Source organism: Taudactylus pleione, unplaced genomic scaffold (assembly GCF_031769625.1).
Source record: "Taudactylus pleione unplaced genomic scaffold, aTauple2 ptg000205l, whole genome shotgun sequence".
In the NCBI taxonomy this organism is placed as follows: Eukaryota; Metazoa; Chordata; class Amphibia; order Anura; family Myobatrachidae; genus Taudactylus; species Taudactylus pleione.
The window spans coordinates 4733800-4750363 of record NW_028284607.1 but is presented as its reverse complement, the minus strand read 5'-3'; the positions used below and the strand labels follow the sequence as shown (position 1 = coordinate 4750363).

Here is a 16564-nt window from a genome sequence, read left to right as displayed (position 1 = left end):
TAGCAAAAACAAACAAAAAAACAACTCTCCAAAATCCTCCAAACGCAACCAACCAACCAAATCCAAACCACTTAACCAACAACACTCCAACAACCCCACCTCGAATCCACACACACCAAGCCATAAATAGTGTTTATTTTCCCGCACAAATTAAGGATGAATCATAGGGACGCACAATCAATGATGCGGCCGCAAACTAACGACGCATGTATAAATACGTCACGAAATCACATAGAATTTCTGGATGATTTCATGCTGGAAGCAGAGACATGGCTTCAAACCAGGGAAACAATGGTCTAAATTGCGGCGGTAAGGCCTTCATGCATTTTGTGTCAATGAGTATTTTAAAACATAATATTGTGCAAGTTGTGAAGTGGCTAAATCTGCATATTTACCCAAATAGGTGAGGAGGATGACATGGAAGAGACTGCTGGCCCCAGTCAACCCGCCAAAGCTGCAAAAAAAAAAAGGCAGCCACATTTCACAAGCAAGGAGATGGAGGTTTTGATCCAGAAGTGCGTTGACATCCTGCCCCAGGCAGCCAGGAATATGAGCCAAAGCCAGAAGTGGAGAATGTGGGAGGAGGTCGCCGTTGCTGTCAATAGGGTGGGTGATTATGTCCGTCTAGCCCGGGATGTCAAACGGCGGTAAGTAAACACTTTCCCATCCTATAAACAAACCCCATTGTAAAAAAAAGGATAATGGTTCCAAATTCATTCCACAGATGGGCAGACTTCAAATATCGTCTAAAACAAAAACTTGCCGACAGGGCTAGGCATGCAAGGGGGACAGGTGGGGGTCCCACCCCTGTGTCATTGGAGTTGACAGACTTAGAAGAGATGGCACAGGGGTGTGTGCAGGCTGTGGAGGTGTTTGGCGTGTCCAACATGGATACGGACATGCCAGACTTTGCGGCTCCTCATGTTGCCCAAGGTAAGTCTTGTGATGTCACCAACTCAGAAATGCTATTGTGCCAATATGTAGATTCTAATGTGAGTCTTTTCTCCAATTTCCTAACAGAGACAGAGGCGGATGAGTCTGCTCCAGAGGGGAGCCTTGGCCGCAGAATTTCTGCTGACTCTGCAGGGGAGGAACCAGTACATCCGGCTGAGGACCCTGCAGAAGCCAGTCCAGGGCGTGCCCCCTCGCAGGCAGTGGGCCTCCTCACAGAACTCAATTTTAAATCGGATTGCCATACGGAGATTCTGCAGAGGATGGACGCCAGTCTGATACGGGTGGCTGAGGCCCTGGAGCAAAATGCTGCGGCCAACGTGACCATTGCTCAGGCCCTGGCGGAAAATACCAGGGCCAACATCCGCATCGCCGATGCCCTGGAGCAGCTCGTTCGCCAGCACATGGTGGAGCCGACCTCCCTTCCTGCCGGAACATCCGGATCCTCCACCTCTGGCACAACATCAGGCAATCCTCCAAATGTGCCTAGCCCTGTGCCTAGTCCAGAGGCCACAACATCTGCCTCTGGACAGGCCAGCCCGATGGCATCCCGGACCCGGTCTGGCGCCCACCCTCACCCAGCCAAACGGGCGAGAAAACGGTGACAGCAATGGCGACTTTTCCCACTCTCCTTCTGTGCTTGGCTCATATTCCTTTCTGGTCAAAACTTCCCTCTCCTTTCTTGTGAAATGTTTTTAAATTTTGTATTTACGCTATGTTAGTAGTTATGTTTTTTTTTTTTTTTGATCAAATATCTTGGCCACAAAAAAAGGCAATACAATATTATGCCAATTTGTTTGTGTGTAAACAATAAATAAAAAACAAAACACTGACATTGTATTGTGACATTATTGTACAAATGGGTTACATTTACTCCTGGCCTTAAACGCAAAAACTGACCCTCTTTAGATAAAAAAAAAGGCCTCTTTAAGGAACGTTTAAAAAAATCACATAGCGATGCAAATTCCACAGTAAACCAAAAAAAAGGGGAGCTAATTAAAAGATGATGACATTATTTTTACAATAGGCCATAACCACCAAATTGTGGCCAAAATAAAAGCCCCAAAAATGTACGCTAATTGATTGTGTAATCATGACATTAGCAGCTCTGATTTCCACCTGCGTACGCTTTTGTGCTATCCCAATAAACTGCTTTCCAAACACATACCAAGCCGGATTTCAATCCAACACTAATTACTTTACTGACCAGCCGCGATTAATCGCAGCACCATCGTGGAGTCCCGGGACGGAGGAGAAGGCCATCGCCAATGTGGTCGAGTAATCCTGACCCTAAGCTGTGCGAGCATTTTGAAGGGAAAGCGGATGTTCCAGTGACGTATGAGACGGTCCGAACACATTTGACGTTCGCATCTGCTAATGTATGTACGCCCCAAAAACGCCTCGCCACGCCTGCGTTTTTTCATCTCCACCCCCGTCAACACCCAAAAACGCCCTGTTCTGTCAATCACATTTGACATGTCACTTCCTGTACGCTATTTTAGGAACGAGAGAAAAAAAGCTCGCAATCTGCCGTACGCACATGCGCAGTGTAACACCGACGCATGCGCGGTTAGTCAACATCGGAACGCAACGAGCGTACTGTTGTTAACGTGCGGCTCTGAATGAGGGCCCTTGATCTTAATAGTATACTGTAGGTTTACCTTTTCTTTCAAACTGTAATGAGCAACGGAATTTGCTGCGCTATATAAGAAACTGTTAATAAATAATAATAAAAAAATATAAAAATATAAATAACAAAAAAGTTTCTTTTACAAAACAACAATAATAATACAAATATTTATAAAAACTCATACATATATTGGATTTCTCGATTGCAAATGCATAGAAATAAAATTCATTTCATTTTAGTTATAGTTTTGTATAACAAGCCTCATGTTAAATGCAAAATGGGGTTATTTTCCACTCTTATAATTTATAAATAGCCTCTTTTGTACATATTAAATCTAAGTCTAAAAGGGATCCACAAAATAATTGAATGTTCTATTCTCCTTTAATTCAATAAATATATAATGTAATGTATAAAATATATAATGTATATGTACAAATGACCTCCTGAGCTTCTGTTTTGGGATATCAATAATTCATTTCAATGTATATACATACATAAAAATATCATAGAAATAAAACACGGATATGAAAAAACACTCCTACCCTGCTATACCTCTCTGCCTGATTGTCAGGCAAAGGCATTTAAGGGGCGGTGTGGGGACGGGGACAGCCGATGTTCCCAGAAACGGGGAGTTTTGGCCCTGTTTTCCAAGAGTGGCAAGGCCAGGGGCTGCATCCATGGATGCAGTTTCCTGGCCTCGCAAGCCAGGCAGCCTGCGTAAGCTGAGGCTTAGTCAGCTGGCCGGTGGCCCGGTGCCATCCACCAATGGTGATCCCATCTTACGACCTCGGTCGCAGTGCTGGGATCACAAATGCAGCAGCGTAGGTCATCCACCACCTGCTATATTTGCAAGGAGCTGCTGACTCACCCCAATAGTTCCCAATACTGTCCCTCTGATTTGGGTAAAAAATTTCTCTTTGAACCAAATATAATTATGAACTAGAAACAAAATAGCTTTAATTAAAACTCCATTATACCTTTTCCATCCCACTTTTTTCCAGAAAGAATTTGATTGCTTTTAGACCTACTTGGTGATTTAGGATCGTATGTAGGGAACTTACATCCGCTGTTATTATAAGGTCCCCTCTTCTCACTTTAAATTATCCAAAACCTGTATGATATTTTTTAATGTATCTCTGAAATACAATTCTAATTTAATTACTTCAGGTTGTAGATAGTGGTCTACAAATTCAGACTAGTTTGCTGTAATTGAATCTATGCCAGCAAATAGGGTGGCTGGGATGATTATTAAGATCCTTAAGGTGGGTACACACTAGACGATGTGCTCACAATGCGATATCTTGAGCGATTTCCCTTGAACTCTTCCTGGCAGCTCCCCGGCACTCCAGGACAAGATATGGTGCTTAAAAGTGTCCAATCTATCCAACGATCTCACAATCTATCGTGCGTTGTTAACAATTTCCAAATCGTTAGATCGTGCACGATAGATCGTTTGCTAACCAAACACCTCACGATGATTTTCATGATATCGGCAAAATTTAAATAATGGGTGGGTCTGACTAGGGGGTATATAAAGCAGGACACATTGTTGGTCAGCAGCACTATATAATTACTTACCAAAATATGGAATGCGTGATCAGGTGTGCCAGCTGCTGTAATCATTTCCTTCTTCCAAGGCACGATGCTGCACAAAATGGAGACTGGGCGTGACCTGCAATATGTCATTCAAGTGATGCGGATTGGACGATAGATCGTATGATAGATCGTTAGTGCCAAGCATAAACGATCTGCAAAAAATCGTGTATGAGACTAGCAAATCTTGCCTGCTATAGTCAAGATCTAAAGATATGATGTAAGACCCACGGATACGCACATCGGCATCGCTATAGTGAGTGGACACTCACGATTTGGACATATTTTACACGATTTGGTGTTCCGATGCGTCGAAATTGGGCGAATCTGGCAAAATATCGTCGTGTGTGTTCGCACCGTTAGTCTGAAATTGTGTTCTGTATTTAACATGTTAACTTAATACATTACTACTAGAAATCTGTACGGCTCATCTTACTGAACAAAATAGTTGTACTTCTCTGCAAGATGATTTGTTCAATGTAGCTTAGTAGATTTAGGTACCCTTCTCTGATAATGTAGCCAGCTGGGGAAGCGCTCCACTGGAATCTCCAACTGATATTTCATTTCACCTAATCTGAACAATGTTGGAGCTTAAACTTTTGTTGGCTAATGTAAACTTATAGGGCTTGATTCTGAGGTAAGATAAAGGGGCCTATCCATTAGCAGATGTATATCTGAGCGATGAAAGACAAAAGATATCCCTTGAAAATTCCGATGGCTGTGCTGAACGATATCTGTCATGTACATGACAGATTTTGATGAACGATATCGCATGACATTATTCAGGGAGTGGATTTTTTTCCCTGCAGCGCTCTGTAGCTGCTGCTAATATTTTTCGTCGTTTATCGCATACAAACTGCACGATATTGCTAATATCGTACAGTTTTATGCGATAATTGACCAACATGTTGATGATAGATGCGATTTATCGGCCGAGGGAGTGTGCATCTGTCATCGTTCAGGGCCTATCCATTAGCATATATAATGAACGATTGAATGATATATCGCTCAATCGTTCATTTTATCTGCTAATGGATAGGCCCCTTAAAGGTGCGTACGCACTAGACGATATTTTACACGTTTTGCCTGATTCCGATGCATTGGATCGACAGTTCATGGAAAATATGTCCAAATCATCAGTGGCCACTCACGATCACAATGCCGATGCGCGTCCCCGCGGGTTGTACTTCGCATCTTGAGATCTTGCCTACAACAGGCAAGATCGTATACGATCTGGTGGCATATCGCACAGTGTCAGTGTTTATGCCTGAATGATATGTCATTCGGATCCGCAGACGATGCTTGCAGGCTTGGATCGGGGAGATCCGTGCTGCAAGCATGAAGACGCAGATGCATGGATGGATCTCCATCTGTGCATCTGTATCTAAAAAATGAAGATCCGGTGAAAAAAAAACGTGCCCCTCCTCAAAGAGCAACCAGCCCTGGGCTTAGTGACCCAGTGTTGGTTGTGCAAAATACAGGGGACAAATTAAGTAGGGTTCCCCTGTATTTAAGCACAACCAGCACTGGGCTCTGATCCGGTCCTGGTTTTGGAAATACAGGGGAAAAAAATGCGTAGGGTTCTCCTGTATTATCCAGAACCAGCACTGAACTTTTTCTAGCGGGAGGCTAATGTCACAGCCGGGTCCCCTGGCCGAAGCATTACCCCTATCCGCAAGTCAGCCCAGGCTAGGAATACTTTTGGAGCTGGGGACCCCCCCAATAAAGGGGTCCCCCTCTCCAGGACACCCCAGGCCTAGGCTGATAGCCCAGGGCTATCCCCGGCACCCCTGGAGCGGTGGGTGCCGGGTTGATAGGGTTGTGTAGTGTATTTGAATATGTGTTGAAAATATTGTCTTTTGCTGTGGAACTGCAGGTCCCAGCAAGCCTCCCCCGCATGCTGGTACTTGGAGAACCACAAGTACCAGCATGCAGGGAATTACGGGCCCACTGGTACCTGTAGTTCCACAGCAAAAGCAATATTAAAGTAAACACAGGACACACACGCTGTACAAAGTAAAAGTTTATTAAATATACATAATCCATAGGGTACCTGTAAAAACTTAGCCATACTCACCGTCTCCTATGTGAAGTTTGGGTCCCCTTCGTTCCAAGTAGGCAATCCATGGGGTTTTGGCAAAACAAAAGAACGCAAATACGCGAGCCACCGGACACAATACCAACCTCTACGGACGGTACTTCCCGCATGAGAGCTCAGCGACGGGATTTCACTATGGAAATCCTGGTGCTGATCGCTCATTGGCTGAAAGAGGCAAGCCTTCCGGCTCTTAGCCAATGAACGGGTCCCATCATTGACTTCAATGGTGAGAACCGCAAAGGAAACTTAAGGTTACTTTGCTGTTATCACCATTGACTTTATCCTGTGTGTGTTTATTTTAATATTGCTTTTGCTGTGGAACTACAGGTACCAGCGGGCCCTTAATGCCCCAAATGTTGTTACTTGTGGCTCTCCAAGTACCAGTATGCGGGGGAGTTCCACAGCAAAAGATATTTTCAAGACTTCAAATGCACTACACTACAGTATCAAACCGGCGCCCACCGCTCCAGGGGTGCCGGGGATAGCCCTGGGCTATCAGCCTGGGCTTGGGGTGCCCTGGAGAGGCAGGGATCCCTGGCCTGGGTTGACTTGCGATCAGGGTTGATGCTACAGCTGGGGGACCCGGTCAGAGCCGGCTCTAGGGGTGTTCAACTAGTGCGGCCGAACAGGGGCACCACCCATAGAGGGCGCACCCCTCCCCAACATCCCGATTGACATTGCTGTCCCGCTGTTCCACCCGTGGGCTGAAGTGGCTCGCGGGTGGTCAAATTGGGAGGTTAGGGACCCCCATCGCCGCAGCTGTGTGGCGGTGCCGGACCCTGGAGTCTGAAATGGATGCTGCGTTCATGTGCGCGGCATCCATTCAGTGACTGGAGAGGGCTGGGGAAATCCCAGCTAGTGAGGCTCTCCCCAGCCTGATGTTATTTGGAGGCATGCCATGCGGGCACGCCTCCAAATAACGTAATGTAGGGGCGTGGCCAATGGAAATTAGGCCACACCCCCATTTTTGTTTGCACGCAGCTTTGCCCCACGCGATGATGAGGCACCCAGTAGAGAGCCGGCACAGGACCCGGTGAAAGGGCTCCCCTGGCTGTGGCATTAGCCTCCGCTAGAAAAAGTCTGGTACTGATTCTGGATAATACATGGAAACCCTATACATTTTTTCCCCTGTATTTCCAGGATCGGATCAGAGCCCAGTGCTGGTTGCGCAAAATACGGGGGGCACCTGCGTCATTTGTCCCCAGTATTTTGGCAACCAGGGCTGGTTTTGACTAGCCCGGTGCTGGTTTTGTTTAAATACAGGGAACCTCTAACGTCGTTTGCCCCCTGTATTTTGCACAGCCAGTACTGGGTCTCCAAAGCTCGGGGCTGGTTGTTCTTTTGGGGAGGGGCATGCCGTTTTAATTTTTTTTATTTCACCAAGACTTTTATTTTTATTTTTTTTAAACACAGCAACACAGACTGATCTCACTGATCTATCTGTACATCTGTGTTTATTTTTTTTACAGACAGGTGCATGCATCTCAGATCTCCCTGATCCGTGCAAGCATCTGTCTGCTATCCTGCATGATCTAAAGATCGGCAAATCTTTAGATCGTACACGATAGATCTTGTGACACATCATGCAGCTTTTGCTGCACATCGTGTCCTGGAGTGCTGGGGGACCTGCTGAGGAGAGTTCAAGGGAAATAGCTAACGATATTGCATCGTGAGCACATCGTCTAGTGTGTACGCACTTTAAGAGAAAAAGAGCAAGTAACTGAGCACCTGGACAAACCATGTTGCAACTCAAGGGGAGCAAATACATTTATTGCTTTTGCATGCAGGGTAAATACTTGATTCTTTTGCATGTGGCCTGTAAATGCTGCACAACTTTATTTTTACACTGCAATTTAGATTTGAATTTGGACACGCCTCTCCCAAATCTAAATCTCTCTGCACATTTTACATCTGCCCCACCTGCAGTGCAGCATGGTTTTACCAAGGTGCACAGTTACTTGCTCTTTCTTATGCTGGGTACACACTGACACCTATATCGGCCGTTCCATTGAACGGGCGATATGTATGTAGTGAATCGGCTGGTGTGTACAGACGATATGTCTGTGAATTACGTCTTTTACAGACATATTGCATCTGTCCTGCAGCACAGCCGATGCTAATATATCTTGCAGATATATTGGCACGTCTGGCTGTGTTTATGGACAATCCCGGTGACTGACAACTCAACTTGGCGGGCAAATTTAAATGCCCGCCCAGTTATGTCATCACAGTCACCTTGGCCGAACGATTGGTAAGTGTGTATGCACTTACCAATCATTAGATAGTTCAGCAGGTTAGCCAGGTGTATACCCAGCTTTACTTTACTCCCACCTCAGAATCAGGCCCATATGGCCTTATATTCACCATAATGTACTGTAGGTATAGGATTCACCATAATAGGTAGGATATATTTCACCATAGTTGTAGGATATATTTTACCCTTTAATATTCTAATCCCAAAGTTAGTGTTTTTGTGCGACTTCATTAAAATTGCTTTCTGCATTTACATGTGTTTGAGCAAGAAATGTATAATTTTTCTCTTTTCAAGGTATGACCCCCGACACAACCGCTGGTTCCAGATCCAGCCAATGCAGCAGCCCCGTGCTGATCTGTCTGTCTGTGTTTTGGGGAAGTTTCTCTATGCAGTGGCAGGCAGGGATTATCACGATGAGCTTAAGGAGGTGGAGAGGTATGATCCGTATACCAACTCGTGGCAATATGTGGCTTCACTTCAGAAACAGGCAAGAAATATTTTGTTTTTAAGTGTGCAATGAAGGTCAGCAATTGATATGGCTTGGGGCTAGAAAGGTATATGGCTAAATCCTTGCTAGGGCTGCATACCCGCTTTGTAGCATCAAAAGGGGAAATGAATGCACAAATCTACATGCTGTTTATGACCCTATTATAAAGTTCTATAATTCACTGACAGACATGACAACTTATTAGTTTATATACATTTTCTTAAAGATACACAAGAAGATGGTGATATAGCCTTTGTTCCAATATTATCAGTGGTACACCTTCCTTGCCAGTCAACTAGGCACCCTTATGGAGCACTGTGTAATCCGAATTAACCCAATTTCCCAGCAACTATATACTGTATTTGGTTGCTGTACAACTTTTTATCCTTCATTTGGAAGGTATGTCATTGTGTCCATATCAAAGTGAGGCGCTGTGACCTTTCTGTCCTTCTTGCTTTGTAGACAATGTGCAGCCTTTTATCTTCTGGGTGAAAACCCACTCCTCCGTCTCCTAAATGGGAGTAAAGTAATTGCTGTTGAATTAATAGTTGTCTGTGTTTCATTAGAACATACAGCAATGGCTTTTTAACTCTATTCTGTCTCTATCTCTCTCTCTCTTCTTGATTCAGTGTAAACTTTTCTATTTTTATTATTTATCATGGATGTCCATATTATACATTAAACTTGATGGGAAACATTCAGCCCAATAGCAGGGCCGCAAACTAGGGGGAGCTGGAGGTGCACGTGCACCTGGTGCACCGCTGCACCCGCACCAGTGTCCTCCAGCCCTGCGCCTCAGGGGGGCTCCAAGCCGGACGCCCGCTTAGATTTTGTTACCTGCGGGCGCCCGACTCCTTCCAAGCAGCGCCGCGATAGCCGGAGGCTGGAGTTCTCTCCTGAACTCCAGCTTCCGGCTCTCCCCACGGGCACTATGGGGGCATTACGATAGGGGCACTATTACAGGGGCATTACTATATGGGCATTACTACAGGCACATTACATGGGGGGCATAACCATATGGACACTACTCCAGGGGCATTACTATGTAGGCACTACTACAGGGGCATCACTATGTAGGCACTACCACAGGGGCATTACTATATGGGCACTTCTACAGGGGCATTACCATGGGAACATTACCATATGAGCACTACTACAGGGGCATTACCTCGGGGCATTACTATAGGGGCACTGCTGCAGGGAGCATTACTATGGGGGAATTACCAGGGGGGTGCCAAATTACTGTCTTGCCCCGAGTGACAAAAATCCTAGTTTCGGCCCTGCCAATACCAATATAGACTTGAATTTGAGATTTAATTATATGCATCCTATTCCAAAAGGGTTCATTTAAGAATTACTCAGGAGTAGATTTTCTGTAACTAAGCCTAACAGAACCCACTCCTTAGAGAGGAGAACAAGTACCGCATCTTCTATACTGTACATATCTTTTGTTGATCCAGAGCAGAGTCATTTTCTTTCAAAAATCAGCACATTTAATTTTTAAATGTAGCAATTTAATCAACTGTTTAATGGCAATTGTCAAACTAAATATTGTATTTTTAACTTCTGTGAGTATCTGATTTGTTATTCTTCACATAGTGTTCTTATGTCAGTAATATATATATAAATATATAACAATATAGCTGACCACAAGCGCCTCCTAGTGCATATACAGTGAACCAATTAAACCTGTGCAAATCTCGCAACCTGTGCAAAAACAATTTTTTGTATTTATATCCTTGTCCTTATCCAGGACCGTGACATACAAGTGACTTTGTGCAATAAATACAACCGTGTAATATATATGAATAAATATTTAAAACTGCATAAATAATGTGCATAAAAAAATTTAATTAGATAAAACAATTCATAGACAACACACAATGACATAAATACACAGAAATAATGGATAAAAAGCTAGTACTAATAAATAGCGATTTTTAGTAAAAAATAAATATATATTTTTTTAAATAAATCGGATTTATAGCTTATCTTTTCCAAAAGTATTTTGGGAAGAGTTCATAAAGTGCAAAAGGTCAGGGACCCAACGCGTTTCGTCCTCTGGACTTCATCAAGGGGAAGTGTACGCATAGAGACAGAGCAGGGTTTATATACCTTAAGTACAGGAAGCACATGTCCTTATTTCGTGACATCATTTCCTGTTACCTATTTCAGGTCAAAAGCCGTATAATGTCCAGGTTTTGACAATAAAATTTGTATCATGGCACTCAGTATAAACAGTATAAAACATAGAAGGCAAATAAAGTATGTAAATCAATGTTTTTCTGCTTCATGTTTATAGTTCTGTCCAAGTGGAACGCATGTGAGGCGCACCCCGTCATTTCCGGTCTTGTGGTGCGCAGGCTGGCATTGGTTTAGCATAATGCCAGTCTAGGTGGAACGCAGGGAAAACACAGGATGAGCGCACCGTGTCACTTCCTGTTCCATATAGTATTGGTTAAGTGACTACCAGTCCCCATATTACATCACCACTATATAGCTACTAAGATGTTATTTTTTTCATCTCCAGGTCCCCACCGGAGGATGTATCGCTCGCATGTGTTTGTATTAGTAGGCCACGAGGTCGTTTTAGATGAGGGCGGCGGCCATTTTTGTAGTTCTTTTACATTAAGCCAGCGGCCATTTTTGTAGTTCTTTTACATGTAGCCGGCGGCCATTTTTGTAGTTCTTTTACCACTTGTAGCAGTCATCTTTGTGGTTTTGAGTGCTATGTCAAACACCAATCGGGGTCACTCGGAAAACAGAGGTTTGCCATTCTTAACATAAGATGTTCAATATCTTTTCTTGACTGTTTGTATTCCATCACTGTTCTTCCAATATTTATGGATCATTATATTACTTCGGATAGGGACGGCGGCCATCTTGGTAGTTCTTTCATGACATGTGGCAGCCATCTTTGTAGTTCCTAAATGCTATGTCCAGTGCCATTTAATAAAGAAGGGGGAGAAATTAGCATTCATATTCTAGGATGCTGAACGTCTTTATTGACCATTAACACGTATCCTGAAAAAGAGGAGAAAATTAAGGCAGACACAAATATGATGAACTATTTAATCAGAGACTCCATTCCCTGATTGTCAATGCAGAAAGTGAACTATACAAAAAGACAATAGTCTATGGATACCAACTAAATAATAGATTTATATTCATAAAGATTACATATTAAATGGAAAGGTGACTGATGCCGGTGCAAAATTGTAAAACAAGACTCGGAGCCATATCATATTCTATATGCCATTTTATTCCCATTCACAATTTTACTACAACACCTGGTCTTCCTAGGAGGTCCCCCATCCAAGTGCTGACCAGGCCCAATCATGCTTCGCTTCAAGATCAGGCGAGATTGGGCATTGACATGTTGGTATGGTTGTAGGTATGTGTTCACTTATGCATAGATTTATGGACTTTGCTCCACGAGGACCTGTAATCAATCGCATTTCGGCTTCATCACCCTCCATATCATAAATAAACAAGAACAATGTTTTAATAATAATGCTGTAGTCCAAACTTTCACTTCCTTTTTTGTATCTATAAAGTTGTCTTTAATCGCCTTGGTACATGATAACGTGTATTATACCGCTATCATTGTATCTTAAGTCATATAAAAGGAGCTATTTCATAGTTATCGTTAAACCCCATGGGAAATAAAGTGTTTAGTTCGAAGATCCAGAACATTTCACGTTGAGCAAGTTTTTTGCCCAGATCTCCCCCTCTCACTCCCATGGTTACATGTTCTATTGCTTTAAAGGACAGTTCTTCTGGGCTGGATCCATGGTGTGTATTAAAATGTCTTGAGACCATGTGATTTTCTACTTTATTCTTAATATTCCTCACATGTTCCTGCATCCTTAACTTGAGGGGCCTCTTTGTTTTTCCCACATATTTAGTACCACATGAACACTCTAGCAGGTAGATCACTGATGTAGAATTACAGTTCATGAATTCCTTTATTTTATATTCCTTCGAGTTATCATGATTCTTAAAGCTCTTCCTTTGTGGATTCAAAAATTTACAGATATTGCATCGACCACATTTGTAACATCCAACACATTTTGGTATTGTTCTAATGGGTTCTGTTATGTCACTTCTCAGGAGACTTGGTGCTAAAGAGTCTTTAAGGCTTTTTGCTTTCCTGAACACAGTGGGTGGCTTTGGTGGAATCACGTCCTTTAAAATAGGGTCCAACAGCAAGATGTTCCAATGTTTTGAAAGTGTCGCCCTTATCTTTTTTTCCTGTCCACTATAGGTGGTGATGAAGGGGATTATCTTATTTTCTTCTTTCTCCTTCTGTTTATATATTAGTAATTCGGACCTCACCAGATTTGTAGTTTTTTTAATTGCTCTCCCAATTATTTCTTCCGGGTATTCTTTGTTTTGAAATCTTTATTGGTATATTTGGATCTGTTGATCACACATAGTTGGATTATTACAATTACGTTTCATCCTGTGGAATTGTGAGTACGGAATATTGTCCTTCCAACTCTTCAGATGATTACTTTTATAATGTAAATAACTGTTTGTATCAACTTTTTTAATGTAGTTACTTGGGGAGGGGTGCCAAATTACTGTCTTGCCCCGAGTGACAAAAATCCTAGTTTCGGCCCTGCCAATACCAATATAGACTTGAATTTGAGATTTAATTATATGCATCCTATTCCAAAAGGGTTCATTTAAGAATTACTCAGGAGTAGATTTGCTGTAACTAAGCCTAACAGAACCCACTCCTTAGAGAGGAGAACAAGAACCGCATCTTCTATACTGTACATATCTTTTGTTGATCCAGAGCAGAGTCATTTTCTTTCAAAAATCAGCACATTTAATTTTTAAATGTAGCAATTTAATCAACTGTTTAATGGCAATTGTCAAACTAAATATTGTATTTTTAACTTCTGTGAGTATCTGATTTGTTATTCTTCACATAGTGTTCTTATGTCAGTAATATATATATATATATACTGTGTGTGGAAGTGTGCGTGTATATATATATATATATATATATATATATATATAATTTTTTTTTTTTTTTTTAATGTGTAGATGATGGATTTATCAAGTGCAGATGATGCAATCAATTAACTCTACCGGAAACCTTTTGCTAATGAGAAGCATTGTGCTAGTTCAGGAGCTAGGGAGATAACGGGTACCTAAGCATTCTATGGAGAAAAAAAGGGCTGTATTATATTTTTGTATTTTAGATAATATATTAACTACTACAATACATCTGCAGGTACATGCACATGCCGGATCGGCTTTGGATGGTAACATTTACATTTCTTGTGGAAGAAGGGGAAATACATATCTGAAAGAGACTAGCTGTTATGACCCGGAGAAGGATGAGTGGACACATGTAGCCTTGGGGCCAGTGAGAAGAGCTTGGCATGGTATGGTGGCATTTCTGGAAAAACTTTATGTCATAGGAGGAAGCAATGATGATGAGGGCTTCCGACAAGATATCTTGGAGGTAAAAATAAGAGAGTGATTATGTTCTCTTGACAGTCACTGCTGCTGAGATGTAAAACTAGAAAGGTTCGTACCCACTGATGCTTTTCAAATGTGTTCTGCGTTTTCAGAAAGCATCTTTTATTTAGTGTTTACAGTGGATATATGAATCGGGAATACCTACAATGTAGTGTTCAGTCTAGTACCCTGCAACTGTTAATAGCTGTGCAGTTTCTTGTTCCTGCCTTGGGTGTCGCTCTCTGTTCTGGTCCTTCTAGCACACAAACTGCTAGAAGCACCAGAGCAGAGAGTGACACCCCAGGCAGGAAAGAGGAACTACACGGGCTGTGACAGGTGCAGGGTGCTAGAATGAAAACTACAATGGTGTTTTAACAAAAAATAAAAATTAGCGATTTAGCATGAATTTTTGCTAGCATTAAAAACATGCTTAGATTTATCTTTTTCTTGACCTTTGTGACCAGACCACATTTTGTGCCCTGTCAGCTTATTGGTACAGATACAGAGTTTGTTAGCAGGATCTTGAAAAAAAAAAAAAAAAAAAATATATATATATATATATATATATATATATATATATATATATTATTTTTTTAATGAATTTATTGAAGCCAAAACACCAGAAATAAATTAGCAAGACATAAACATAGAAAAGGAAAAGAGTACATGCAGTGTTGAATAGTATACAATAAACACCTTCCAGCACATATCAATGGGCCTTTACATTAAACAAGCGTTCATATAGCTTGGAATGTATATAAACATAAACTTAAATATGAACATCTATGACAGACGCAAATGGAGAAAAAAAAATAATAATAAGTTAAAAATGAAAGAGAATGTCCAGCGTTCACCCACCAGGCAATATAATAGGAAGATCACCCAAAAGAATTCTAATTTCATACCACTGGGTCAGACGCATGCTATGATAAATCTGGGTTTATGTTGAAGTTAGCAAAGTTGCAATAAAACTTTCCCAAGTGTCAAAGAATGAAGAAACCTTTTTTTTCTTTTTCAAACATCGTCTTACACAGTCCATTCGAAAAAATAAAGGTTAATTTCTCCATGGACAATTGAAAATTGATAGGGTTTGGGTGTATCCAATGGTCTTTTTTTGCTGCTGCACTTATAACAAGTAATAATTTCCTACTGCCCGGGGTAAGTCTCTGTCCCTGCGGAAAAATGCCCAGAACGGCCCACTCATGAGTAAATGGCACAAAATTGATCAAGTGACTTTCAGCCTCACGTCTTACCCGCCTTTGAAATATATTTTTAATACGTTTAATTGTTTTCCTCATGTAATATAAAACATGGAGATTCGACACTACAGTTCTTTTTTTTAAATCAGGTATTCTTTATTGAAACATTTTGGTTTTCAAATTAACAAAAATACAAATACAAACAAAACAAAGTCATCAGATATACACTTATCAAAACATGTATATAAATAGAAAAGAGAAAACATATGAGAGCATATGAAAGCTGTCTCTCATATTATCACTTTAGTGTCTACAAGTAATAAATACACCTGTTAAGTAGACATTATACACAATTCGACAAAGATATAACATATAAAATATAGAATCTCCAAAAAGAGATATAATATGAGATATGGTAAGAACTTACCCTTGTTATCTCTATTTCTACGAAGTCCATAGGGTTCCACAGGATACCTTGGGGTATAGGTGTGACGTCAGTCATCGGGCACCAAAGAGTTAAGCTTTCAGCCTCCCAGGATGCACTAGGTCCCCCTCCTATATCCCGCCCCCGAGCCAAGGCATCTCAGTTAGTTACCAAGCCATAGGCCGGAGGAGGAGAAGGGAGAGAGAGAACAAAGATCTGGACACATACAAGAATCACATTCTCACCAGAGGGAGACGGAAAACCGGTGACCAGAGCAAAGCCCATCTGCAGCACAGGTGCGACAGGGCGGGAGTCCTGTGGAACCCTATGGACTTCGTAGAAATAGAGATAACAAGGGTAAGTTCTTACCATATCTCATATTTTCTACTTCAGGGCCCATAGGGTATCCACAGGATACCTTGGGGATGTCCCAAAGCAGTATCCTTTAAG

The 16564-nt window shown here is 41.9% G+C and overlaps 1 protein-coding gene across 3 annotated transcripts in view; it reads left to right on the top strand.

Moving 5' to 3' along the window:
• KLHL22 (kelch like family member 22) overlaps window positions 1-16564 on the top strand; it is a 59030-nt gene that overhangs the window by 33670 nt on the left and 8796 nt on the right. For all 3 annotated transcript variants that reach the window (XM_088477866.1, XM_088477865.1, XM_088477867.1), the window contains exons 6-7: window positions 8821-9013; window positions 14262-14495. In XM_088477866.1, the coding sequence (XP_088333992.1) occupies window positions 8821-9013; window positions 14262-14495 (427 nt within the window). The remainder of the gene's footprint in view (window positions 1-8820; window positions 9014-14261; window positions 14496-16564) is intronic.